Source organism: Stegodyphus dumicola, chromosome 12, assembly GCF_044657685.1.
Source record: "Stegodyphus dumicola isolate Sdum_Otavi_A_Nest chromosome 12, ASM4465768v1".
NCBI lineage: Eukaryota > Metazoa > Arthropoda > Arachnida > Araneae > Eresidae > Stegodyphus > Stegodyphus dumicola.
Genome location: NC_140779.1, coordinates 72530393 through 72544069, shown reverse-complemented (window position 1 = coordinate 72544069; position 13677 = coordinate 72530393). Strand labels below are relative to the sequence as shown.

At 34.5% G+C, this 13677-nt stretch overlaps 1 protein-coding gene across 2 annotated transcripts in view; it reads left to right on the top strand.

The window, feature by feature from the left end:
• LOC118189581 (dynein axonemal intermediate chain 7-like) overlaps positions 1-13677 on the top strand; it is a 94553-nt gene that overhangs the window by 26837 nt on the left and 54039 nt on the right. For both annotated transcript variants that reach the window (XM_085806567.1, XM_085806568.1), the window contains 2 exons: positions 7891-7958; positions 8042-8165. In XM_085806567.1, coding sequence (XP_085662693.1) covers positions 7891-7958; positions 8042-8165 — 192 coding nt within the window. The remainder of the gene's footprint in view (positions 1-7890; positions 7959-8041; positions 8166-13677) is intronic.

Genomic DNA, 13677 nt, shown 5'->3' with positions numbered 1-13677 from the left:
ATGGTTCAGGCATATCGCGGATAGCGGTGACTCTATCTGGAAGGGGTCGAATCTCATCAGAGGAAATTTCATGACCAAGAAAGGATACTCTTGACTGGCCAAAAACGCATTTGGAAGGATTAAGACTGACACCGTACCTTTGAAAACGTTCAAAAACTGTTCTCAAACGTGAAAGGTGTTCTTGCTCTGAAGAGGAGGCGATTAAGACGTCATCAAAATAAGGTACACCATTTTAAGGTACACCATAAGTCGAGGCCATTTAGCACCTGCTTCATGAAGCGTTGGAATGTTTGAGCAGCATTGCATAAGCCGAAGTCATGACCGGCAACTCAAATAGTCCAAAAGGCGTAATAACCGCAGTTTTTGGAATATCAGCTGGCTTAACGGGCACTTTGTGATACACCTGCTCAAGATTAATGGCTGTAAAAATAGCTTTTCACTCGAAAACTTGCATACAGCCTTGAATGTGAGGAATTGGGTAACGATCAGGAATTGTAGCTGCATTTAACCGGCGATAATTGCCACACGGGCGCCAGTTACCATTTCGTTTCCGAACTAGATGGAGCGGACTGACCCTAGAACTTTTTGAAGGACGGCAAATTCCCTGTTCCATCATGTATTGAAGTTCCTCTTTGGCGGCTTTAAGCTTGTCCAGAGTTAAGCGTCTTCGTTTAGCGGCAATCGGAGGTCCGGTAGTTTCAATATAATGTAATACATCCTGCTTGGGTTCGGAAATACCCATAACTGGGCGCGTGTTTGTAGGGAATTCTCTGAGAAGTTGATGCCATGGGGGAGTTACCCGAAATCAGTTTAATGCTCAAATCTTGACTATTGCGAATTACTCCCGGATAAGTTAAGTTGGTTGTGGAATCTATCAAACGGCGATTTTTAAGATCGGCAAGCAAAGAAAATTTTTGAAAAAATTCTGCGCCAATAATAGAACTTGAAACAGTAGCAATAGTGAATGGCCATTGGAAGTTGTGGTGCAATCCTAAATCAACAGATATCAGGCGTTCACCAAAAGTTTGAATAGGAGTTCCATTTGCTACATAAAGTTGTAACTTGGTAAGGCGCTTTTGTTCGTGAAAATGTGGTGGAACGACAGAAACATCAAAAAACAAGAACGACAAGAAACTTAAGCCCGAATTCTTTTCGATGAGAAAAAGGCGTGCAAAATTCCAGCCGCTGTCGTTCACAACTTCAAGCAACGGCCCTTCTCGTTTCCCTGGTCGTTATAACGACACGGTGGGCGGCATTTGTTTGCCTTGTTTCGAAATTTGTGGTGGTAAAAACAAATACCCGGTCATGAAAAATTATAATAAATTCATTGTTACCGGTGATTTTAACTCTAAACATCCAAGCTGGGGCGCAGGAGATATTGATGCAAGAAGGCGATTGGTATTTGACTTTATCGTCTCTAATAATATAATTTTACTAAATGATTTGAGTTTTCCTGCAACTTTCAAATCTACCATCGGTGAGGTATAGACTGATCTTGTTATGACCTCACCAGGTTTGTCTATCAATTCTGGAGCTCTGCAAGTTCTGATGGATGAGAGTCTTAGTGATCATCGTTATTTGCAGTTGAATTATGATGAAAATATTCATTGTGCTCCTAAGATTGTTTTAACAAGAGATGTCCACCGGATTACAAGGTATTGTTATAAAATTGCTCCGATAATGCAGAAATTTAAATTAGTTTATTGAAATGTGAGGACTCTGATACAATTGAAAATTGTATTGAAAAATTTTTGAGGATCTGTCTATCGATGTTAAAAAGAAGTTACGAACAAAACAAAAGGGAAGTAGGCAGATTTCGTGGTGGACTCCACAACTTACTTGTATGCGACGCCGGATACGTGCTTTGAGGAAAAGTTCGCAAATTTTGAATTTAACGGACAATATATACGTAATGAAAGGAAAATTGCATATAAAAAAAAATTGGCAACTTATAAACGTCTAATTTGGAAGACAAAATTTGAAACTAAGAAGAAATTTTTTCTTAATAATCTTTATTATTATGATGGTTTTTATCGAATTGCCTCTGAAAAAGTGAGACGTGCTGTTGCTCTGTATAATCCACAGCACGCTGACAGTTTGATTGAACTCAATAGACAGAAGCTTTCGCAATCACTCAAATTGGGAGCACCTTAGGATATTTCATTAGATGAGGATAGACTTTCTGATTGCCATTGGATGACGCTGTAATTACAGAGGCAGAGATCAGAAGTGCAGTTGAACAAATAAGGCGTCGAAGCGCTCCGGGCCCGGACTGTTTTAATCCTATATTTGTTCAGATTCTAATTTTTACATATCTGGATATTTTTATATTGCTTTTTAATTACTGTTTTAAATTTTATGTGTTTCCAAGAAATTGGAAAATCGGTCGAGTTGTTTTAATTCCAAAGCAGAATGACAGATATAGACCAATTGTACTTTTGAGTGTTTTTGGAAAAGTGTATGAAAGAATCTTGGTTGAGAGATTGAAGTTTTACTTGAATAGTAGAATGATACTCAGTCGGCGACAGTATGGTTTCACAACTGGCTGTTCTACATATGATGCATTATATGATACTATTGACTTTATTAAAAGCAATAAGAGTTCGCATCACGTAGTGCTGCTGTCCTTGGATATTTCGTCTGCATTCGATTCAGTGTGCTGGAACTCTATTTTACAAACCATGATTAACCTTAAATTGCCAAGGAATTTGATTCAATGTTATAGGAGTTATTTTAACAATCGCAAAATCTTGTTTAATGCTTTTAAGGATGAGACTGCAGAGATAGAACTAGAGATTTTCATTGGTTGTCCGCAGGGCTCCTTCAGTGCTCCCCTGCTCTGGAATATCATATTAAACAAATTTCTTATTTTGGAATTCCCCAGTGATGTTAACTTTATTGCATATGCAGATGATCTTGCTGTTCTGATGTATGGTGCATCATTGGAAAAACTCGAGAAATCATTTGAGAATGTTATGTTAAAACTGGAAAACTGGAGAATCGGCGAGGGTCTTGAATTCAACTTAGAAAAACTTTTGCAATCATTTTCCCTCGGGCTGGGATCAAAGTGAGAGCTCCACAATTTAGATATCAAGGAAAAAGAATAAAGTTTGTTGATGTTATTAAATATTTGGGAGTCAAGATTGATTGCAAGTTGACCTTCGCAGATCATTTTAAAACAATTCATCGGCTCTCAGATGATATGTTAATGTTTTACAGGAGATCCTTTTTCTAGTGAGACACTTTGTAACAAATCATGCATTCTTAAAGATATTTTGAATAATGTAATTATCCCTAGAGTTTTCTATGGAATTGGTGCCTGGGGATCCAGTGCCGGGGATTGGTCAGGTTGAGGAACAAACTCGATGCCATACAGAGGAGCTGGTGCTTAATGATTACAAGATGTTTCCGTACTGTCTCAACTGAGGTGCTCTGCGTTCTAGCCGGCACGCCGCCTCTTTCAATTTTATATAAATTATATTTTGAAAAATTTTTGTTTAGAACTGGTAGACTTGATTTTAAATTGTATAAAGATATTTTGATTACAAGGCATATGTTTGAAAGAATTAATAATATTTTGGTACATCCTTCTGGTTTATGTGTTTTTGAATTTGATTGTAAACTCCCAATAGTCGGAGAATTGGATATTTATGCTGACGGGTCCAGGCAAGATGATAAATTGGGTGCAGCATTTGTGATTTATCATTATGGAACTGAAATTGAAAATAAAAAATATAAGCTTAATAATTATAATTCTGTATTTCAATCGGAATGCTGTGCTTTACTTAAAGCCCTTCAGTGGGTTAAGGAAATTTTGACTTGTGTTAATTCTATTCATATATATACTGATTGTATGTCTTTGCTTCAATCCTTGACCTCGGCCCGTCCTACTAATTTATTAATATTTGATATTAAATGTCTATTGAAATTTTTGATGCAGAATATGTGCATTCATTTACACTGGATAAAATCACATGTTGGCTTTGTTGGAACTGAAAGGGCCGACGTGCTGGCTAAAGAGGCCGACCACTAATGATGATTGTGAATATAAACAGAAATTTCTGGTTTGAGAAGTTATGCAATTAGAAACATGAACAATTTTTATAATGATATTTGGAATACTACTAGATGGAATGAATCAGAGAGGTGCGTGGGTCTTTTGAAGTCTATTAAAATTCAAAATGGTATGCGACCAATTAGTAATATTGATTTAAACCAGTTTTTAACTGGGCATGGAAGATTTCCCGCGTACCTTTCGAGATTTAATTTACAAAATTCAGACTTGTGTGGTCATTGCTATCAAGTTGGTAACGCAGATCACTTCTTGAATCATTGTTCCTTACTGGAAAATTTGAGAAAGAAATGTTTGGGAGATAAGTCATGGAACTTGAAAATCGTAAAAACATATTCTAAATGTGCAATGGATTTGATCAATTCTAATATTGAATTTGGAATATTTGTTTAGTATTGTGTATATTTATCTTTTGATTATATGTATTATATTTTCAGTTATGAGTATTTATAGGTTTACTACGAAAATTTTGAAATTTTTCTGTGTAGTGTTTTATTTAATGCATTGTGGATGTTTTGTACATGCGGTATTTCGAAGAGATGCAGTTGATTGTTACATAGATATGGCTTTGCAAATGCTGAGAATCCTGATGGATTACCAGATTTAAATTATCGAAATTAGTGGTTTTGAGTTTTAGGATTTTGATTTTTAAATTTTAAATTTTATGGAATTTTTATATTTTTTAATTGTAGTTTTTGATTTTAAAATGTTCTGAAATTTTAAAGTTTTAAAATTTTTTCTTATATTCTGTTCTTAATGGAGTAATTACTAGGGTTTTAATATGATACATGGCAATCTTAAATTTTTCCAGTTTCGGTTATTGGCAGTCCTGGAGCTTCTTTTCTATGATTATTAAGGATAATTAATACATTTGAATTCAGATAGCAGTAGGACTATTAAAGTAAATTTTTTAAATAAATTAATAGTTTAAATAGAATTATGATTTTACAAATAATATGCTATTAAAGTAATACTGTAGGGAATTCGGTTTGACCTTCTGCAGGTTATTTAAATTGGGAATTCCTCGATGGCTTTGGACCGCCTGTGCCTGTTCCGAAAATTCATGTGAATGAATATTTCTTGAGAGTTTCAGCCACTCTGTTTGCTCGTGGAGTTTTTCAATTTTGAATGTTGGTGTTGTGCTTCGTTGTTTGTATGTCTCTTCCTTATTTTTAGTTCGTTAATTAACCTCCAATTATTTTTAGATAATTAGCTTCTTTTTCTCTCTTCTTTCCTTTTTTGGTCTTGAGGGGGTCGACCTTTCATAATTATATGGTCATGGGACTAGGAGGATTGGGTCTTCCCTGTATTATGACTATTATGACTTGGAGGAGGGCTTTGATAACGTTTCCTCAGTTGGCTACAGCGTGTATTTCGACCACGTGATGCGGAGCTGTTGCGCTGAAAAGGTTCAGCTTGGATGACTACTAATTGAGCAACCTGTTTGGACAGATCATCAATATAAGCTTGTAACACCACAATACCTAGACCAGGAGCCTGCACTGCGTGTATTTGCGCTGGAATGGCCATCTCGTGAATTTTATCAGCGATTTCGGGAAGATTTTTAAGTGGCTCGCTACTGGCCGCTAAAATAGTTTGCATGTTAGATGGGAGTCTATTCATCCATAATGTTTTAAGAATGTTATCCATTAGGTTACCGGCGACTAAATCTGACATTTTAGACAGCAAGTGAGAAGGCCTCATATCACCCAACCGTAAATCATGCAACATCTGTTCGATTTTAACTGTCTCGGATTCTTCATAAACAGAAATTAATTTTTTTTTAAAGATTTGTAATTGTCCGTCGTCGATGGATTCAAAATTATTTCATGAGCTGATTGCAGTACCTTTGATTCTAACGCAGCGATCACTGTATAAAATTGAGTTTCGTCGGCAGTAATGTGACTCAACTGCGCATCCAATTGAATGAACCATAACGATGGGTCTCGGCGAGAAAAAGGCGGTGGCTTAACTGCCACTCTCGCCAATTGCGAAGCAGCATCGTTGTCAACCACATTAGCTCAATCAAATATGCACAATAATAATATGTATAGAAAAATAATGAATATGTATATAGTGACACAGTTTCTTGGTACTCGAAATCAGAGAAATTGGAGGCTCAAATGCAGCAGACGATACATATATCCGCTGAAATTATGACAGAAATATGTTGACTCACCGGAATGCGGCAAAAAGCTTGAAATGACAGGTGAATGTCTTACTTGCATCTCATCACACTGGATAACTTACTGCTGCTCAGAATTTAGACATATAAACTCCATACTTGTGCAACATTGAAGGTTGCCATTCCTAATAAATGCGTGTCACCAATTATGGTAGTACAATTTTTTGAGACAGATCGTTAAACAATTATAACAATTGAATGGAACAAATATTATTTTTGTTTTTAGTTGCTATGGGTTATCAGACTGGCAGAGTTGAGTTGTAGTAGGTAAGTTGCCACATATCTGTTTATCTATAATGTATATTAAACTTTTAATTGTTTAAAAACTGTACTTTTTAAAAACACTTATATAAATATGTAAAATAAATAACACCTTTTTAACTAATTCTAGATCATCGTAGGTCAGATTTTTCCGCCGACACAGATGCATTTCCGAATCCAAGGCTAGTGCAGTTAGGTAGTGACTAATATTTATATATTTTTGAGTATTTTATGGCAGATTCAGCATTTTATTATTATTTGCATTATTTTCTTATTACGAATATATTCTATACATTATATTACTGAAAGTTTTTTTTGTGGGGGGGGGCGCCAAAAAGTTATTTTGCCCCGGGCGCCAGTTACGCTTGCTACGCCACTGAAGATGTGTGAAGATGCTAAATGTTTAAACTTCTGTTATTCATTTTATTATTCAACAGCAAGTTCTTTGTGGGAAAGGCATCTGTCTCTCATATGTTACTGAACCAGTTGTATAAGTAGGCAACTTCATTCGCTCTCAGACTTAACCATCACCAGTTTCGTGAATTTTTATTACAGATCGAAGCTGAATATCCTGACTCACTTAATTATGCAGTATTAAAGAAAAAGATTTAACCCAATTTTATAAATATCTTTCGGAAGATAAATACATTCAGTTAAAATCATATGCACGGGAACGGATGTCCTTATCTGGGAGTACTTATCAAAGTGAAAAGAAATTTTTGAAAATGAAATTAAAAAAATCGCAATTCCGATCATATTACAAAGAACTTTAATGGTAGGAAGTACTAATTTCAACTCAAGTATGGTGAAATATTATCTCAGAAAAAACAGTTATATTCTTCGCATTAGAAATTTTTATCTATTTAATAATAACGTTTTTTAATGCGCAAATCTTTTATTACTTTTTTGTTAGTAAAATGTGTATAAATATTATGTGAAAATATCACTTCATAATAAAAATATTAACATTGTTTTGTTCTATGAGAAAATTACCCATTCATATCTTTATGTTTGCTACTTGGCTTGCCGAGCCTAAAATGTTTAGTCTGGCCCTTTCTAAAAAACGTTTGCCGATCCTGATTTATACAAATGTTTTATTCTTTTTTTCCAAGCAATTCTTTTATATAAGTCTTCATTGTTAGCTTCATTCTTAGCTTGTCTTAATATAATTAATATAAATTCAAGTAACTCATTGTAACATATGTTTTATTTCAGGAATCTAAACAAAATGCAGGGCAAAAATTTACTGATTATGCATTTTCTAAATTTGTAATAATCTATATATCTGCATATTTCTCTAAATATGTATATTTGTTTAAGTAATAAGATCAAAATGGGCATTTCTTATCATAAAATGCATTAAATATTACAGAACCTTGCAGTGAAACTCTTTTAGATGAAATATTTCCCCGAACTGAAAATGAACTGTTAGATGCTAAGGTAATGATATAATTTAAATAATACTATGAATTCCATATAAGATTAGTTTGAAACAGCCAAAACAAATATATTTAAATTTTCAGAATGAAGCTTTATCTACTGCTTTCCATGCTGAATTAACTTCTGCAGTTTCCAAGCAAATTTCTTCTATGGAATCAGCTACTGCAAGCCACTCAGAAGTGGATAAAAATCCCATTGTAATGTTTAGTAAGTTTGTTTAATGCATATTTACAGGCTAATGTGTTGTCATACCGTAATTTATTTTTATCAATAGTTTGCTTATGAATCAAGAATGCGTTCTGACATACCTGCACCATGCCGGAGAAAATACTTGTAATTCTTATTCTTTTGACTTTTCTTATATATTTTTCCCTTCAAAATTAGAAGTGTTTACGCATTTTAATTTAATTTTGTGATTTTTCTACTTTTTGATTATCTTTTCAGCTTAAAGGTACTGTTCTGTACACAAGTACTAATAAAAATCACTTTAAAAAATGTGAGAAATAAAACAGAAATTATATGGCAGACATTCACATTTTTACAACTGATGGATATGGTTAAATATAATATGGGTAAATCCACATGTACTCAAACGAGGGGGTATAATGTGCATGCATGTATTGACTATTGTTAGGTGTAAGCTCAAAAATATGCCAAAAATACAGTTCTACTGAATATTGAAACAAACCATGATTTCCATGATAAGTACCATGATTTCTTTTCATAATTGAAGATGATATTTAAATTAGAATGATTTAAAAGGAGCAGTAATTTTCTCAAATACACTGCTAGACATTAAAATTGCAACACCAGGAAAGAATGATCTTTCTAACGTCAAAACCACATGAAAATAACAAGAGGTGAGATGTGCAAGTGATTAGTATTTCAGCCCATTTATACGACGCAGGATAGAGAAACGATATCTGAAGAAATGCTCAAAAGAAAAGTTGTTGAGTGGATTTCTCATTCGGAAAGCGCTTTGTAAGGTCGGAGGTTGCTCAGAATATCGTGTTATGTCTCGAATAATAAGAAGAAATGCTTACCAGCAAGTGTCTCAATGCGACAGAGGCAGAGTCGTTGCCTATCGAGAGTGTGGATTACCGTTCCGTGATATCGCCCGTCGCACTGGTCGACATCCAACCACTGTCATGCAGATATGGAATTAATGCTTTGTTGAGGGTCATATTAAATGGCAATGCAGGTCTCAACGCTCTCCTATGAATAACGCGCGAGAGGACAGAAATATTGTGAGGTCAGCCCTGCAAAACCGTACAACCACATCACGGACCATTAATAAGGAAATCGGCATGTTTACGGCACGCCTAGTATTCGCTCGTACGGTGGGTCGACGTTTGCAGCCCCGTGGATTATCAACACGACGATCATTACTTCGACTTCCCTTGACAATGCAGCATAGAGAAAGACGGCGACTCTGGTGCGCCTCACGACAAAGCTGGATACAGGAGTGGCACAACGACTTTTTTTCAAACGAATCCCGGTTCTTCGGCCAGTATTCTGACAGCCGTATACATGTCTGGAAACTGCAAGTTGCGTGCTTGTATTCAATATCGGCATAGGGGAGGGGTCCTGCACCTTGTGTAATGGTTTGAGAGCCATTGGGTGCATAGCACGCACATCTCTAATTCGGATCAACGATAATTTGAAAGCAGATTGGTACATTTTTGACATCTTACGTCCAGTGGCTGTACCCTATCTTCGAGGTCTGCCAAATGCCATCTTCCAATAAGATAATTTAACATGTGGTCACACGTTGCACGTCGTGTTCTGACCTTCCTCAATACACAGGGTCAGTTTGAACACCTAGCAAGCACCAGACCACACTCGACACACAGGGTATTTTATTGCTGCCCTGGCCTGCACGGTGTCCAGATCTGTCACCCATTGAAAACATCTGATCATGGGTTGCTGAGAGATTGGACCGCCAGCCCTCTCCAGCTAATACGGTTGATGATGTTGGCATAGATATGAAGCAGCATGGAATGAGCTGCCCGTTTCTGTTATCCAAGCCTAGTTCGACTCCATGCCTAACCATGTAAGGGCCGTTTCAGATACCAATGCTGGCAGCTGTTTCTGCTAATTTCTCACACCTGTAAACCCCTAAACTGCTTACAAATTTAATTATATTAATTTATTTTATCTTCATTCCATACTGTTTACGTACAATAAATATCCTTTTTATATTTGCTTTCCTTCATGGTGTTGCAATTTTAAAGGCCAACACTGTATTTAGGGAAGAATTTTTACTTGCCGGCCTGGTCGAAAACTTAACTCTGATATTTAACGTTAAATCTAAATCATAACATAGGTTTATAAGAATAATTAGGTAGATACATTGCTCTAAAGAAAATCTGATTGCATTTTATGTTTATTTAAATCTTTTTTCTCTTCATTATTGTGCATTTTTTAAAACTTATGCATGTGTGTGTAATATAGTAATTATTCCCAAAAATTGGTATCTTTATCCAGAAATAGTTTTTCTTTAACTTTCTATATTAATTAACTTACTCTAATATTAGAAACTGATATATTTGATATTATGAATATTTGTTGTTTTATTTTAAAAGCAATTTCATCTTTTTTGATATAATAATGTTGATTTTTTTTTAAATCCGATTATTAGATATTTTTTCATCCAGTTCCTTCTATATTTCCATTGTTTTATGGATATTTTAAGTTCGAGATAGCTCTCTTACTTTTGTTTTTTATTTAGATAAATTATTTTTTATTTATGTGCATCGCCGTTTACATGTTTCATTATATTTTTTAAAACTTCAGGTGTAAAAATTAACTTTCATTAGCAGCTATGTTTCAAAATTTTAAATAGTTTTAACTATTACTAAATTATGCTTCCTAATTTAAAGCGTTTTGGGCTATTTAGCAATAGTATGTAACTAGTAGATAATTGTTTTTAATTTGAGATATGAGGTTTCATTTTCTACAATTATAGGTAAATTCTGCAATTCTTATATACTGACTTCTGAATTATTTCAATTATTGAATGTGAATAATGAAGCTCTATTTTTTCTTAGAATGGGTTTTTGATATTAAAAACCCTATTCTCACTGATATTAAAACCCTGTTCTCATTAGCCTAGTGAAAGATATACACTCAGAAGTAATTTATCAAGTCATTCAGGGGCCCTATTAATCTCATCTCTAATCTTAATGCAAATTATACGCTTAAATGTAAATCTACAAATACATAGATATATCTAATAACATAAAAAGTATGTTATTAGATATATTTGCGACATACAGGTTTTTATAAGTAACATTTATGTTAATATTAATTTTTTATTTAATTATTAAATGAAACCAGCTGGACTGGAACTAAACTGGAACTAAGAAACTTTTTGTTGAGTTTTAATAGGTCTTATTCAAGTAAATTAAATGCTTGCATTTAAAATATCTTTCTTCTGTCCTTACCTAAAGAATAATAATGCTGGTTACAGTTCAAAGCGTTATTTATTATGCTAGAATCAATAAAAAGCTCCCTGCTGTCTAGAGTTTCATTATATCCAGGGAATACATTTAAGTTTGGATTAATTGGTTGGGATATTACACTCATTAGTCCTTACTTTTAGATTCGATTTGTCTTTACCTTAATCACTGTATTCTTCTTTTATGTAAGTATTAGTGATTTCGATTGATACTAAAGTTTTATTTTTTCAAGCTCAAACTCAAATTTGGTATCATAATCGTGACTGCTTTAAATTTGAAAATAAAAATAGCTTTTATAAGATAAATATGTCTTATTATTTTATCTTATATCTATATCTTTTAACTATATCTATATATATCTTTTAACATTATATAGTCCATATTTACAGTATCTAAAAACATTCTCCATAATTTCACTTCTTTTTTATATTCCATTCGCTTTCTTTAAGGCCTCATTTGGAGAAAATTGCAAAACAATCACATATTAATGTTCTATGCGAGCTGGAAACTAGACAGAGAAAGTTTTGATCTTAAATAGTCATAAATGTCTTCAGAATTTTAAAGATGCAGTTAGTTTTTTAGTGAATAAGAGTTTTCACTAACAAAGGATATTTTTAAAAAAGTTCTGCAGACAGCTGCTGTGAAGAAAAGGATTAAGACAACCAGCTTTTCAAAGGATAATTGATAACGCCACCTAGAAATTTTACAGTGGAGTGTATTTGTATTTTGTGCTGGCCCAAGACCCCACACAACAATTCCTGGGTTCAGGATCATTGCTTGGGCTACCAGTTCATTAAGCATTACATGCATTATTTAGTTTGTTTCTTACTAGAATAAAAATTATCATTGTTATTTTTGCTAATGAAAATGGTTAATTACTGTGCGCCACCAGGGATGACCACTGACCTGACATTTAAATAAATGTTTTTCAGTGTATCATCATACTTGCAGATGGAAAACCTCAGCGTGAAAATAGATATCGTAATTATTGTGACTAATCAATATTTACAGAATACATGACCTACATAAATACACAAGGTTCATAACATGCATACACTAGGTTCATTACGTAAATATAGAAGGTTCTGGTGATTGCATTCATTCTATAAGTAATACACTCATTGCTTGTTTTCATATATTATTTCCTTACTATTTACATGTCCTTTAATGATTTCGATGTGCGTCCACATGTACCCAATAACCCTGATTAACATTATATACATCAAAAGATTGAGTTCAAGCAAAAGGGCGAAACATTATACAGTCCCTATTTACAGTTCTGTTAGAGATATATATATGTACTGACACTTTCAGTTATTGGAACTAATATTGAGGGTGTGGTAGTTGTAAAGGGAGTATCACTGTTACTGTACCAAACCTTGACCGCTAGTATTGTTTGGTTTAGCTGCGCTAGGCTGTTCACCTAAAATGTTTAGTCGAAGCACTGTTCCTTGCAGGAAGAAAAATGTCTTGTGCCGAAACTGCTAAGGCAATTCCCGTTTTTAATATTTTACTGCACAGAGTCTGATAATGTTCTCAATTACGTCTGACCTGCTTATTTTCACATGTACTCTCGGCCCACAACAATCAGTAGGCAGTGCTAAGAATTTAAAGTTCTCATTCTTTGTGTTCGGACAGTGGAAAAAGGTAGTGATCTGGCTTATCTACCTCTACATATTCACTTGAGTATGCATCTCGTTTTCCAAATCTGTGAAGGTAATGGAGCAAAGGACCACGTTCCGTATAAAACTAGGTCTGTGTCTTTGTAATACATAAAACTTTTGAGCAAGACCGCTATGTCCTTCTTCCTGTATTTTCAACATCCCATTTTTTGCCCCTCTTGTACTAGATAGTTTAGCGTAATTCTCTTCAAACATGACTGTACACGCTTACTTGGTTTTCGAGTCTATTAGGATCGTTAGCTGCAGATTTAGAGTATAAGTCCGCTACTTCCTTTCCAGCTATTCTCACATGTACGGGAACTCAGACCAGTTGGGTCTGTCATCTGATGGGATACTTAGAACTTTTTGTTAGTTCTGTACTACTGTACTCCTATTTGCTCTTGAATTGCCTCCAAGCTTGAAGCTAAGTCACTAAATTTAGTTATCTTTTCAGCTGTAGGAGATTTGGTCAAACTGATTGCTGCTTTTATCGCAATCAGCTCTACCTGAAAGACGACATTTTTACCTTCTAAGCGTCTTTTACAAGTTCTAATCACTTCTCTTCCTTGAAGTACGCAGTAGCCGCAATGTATGCCC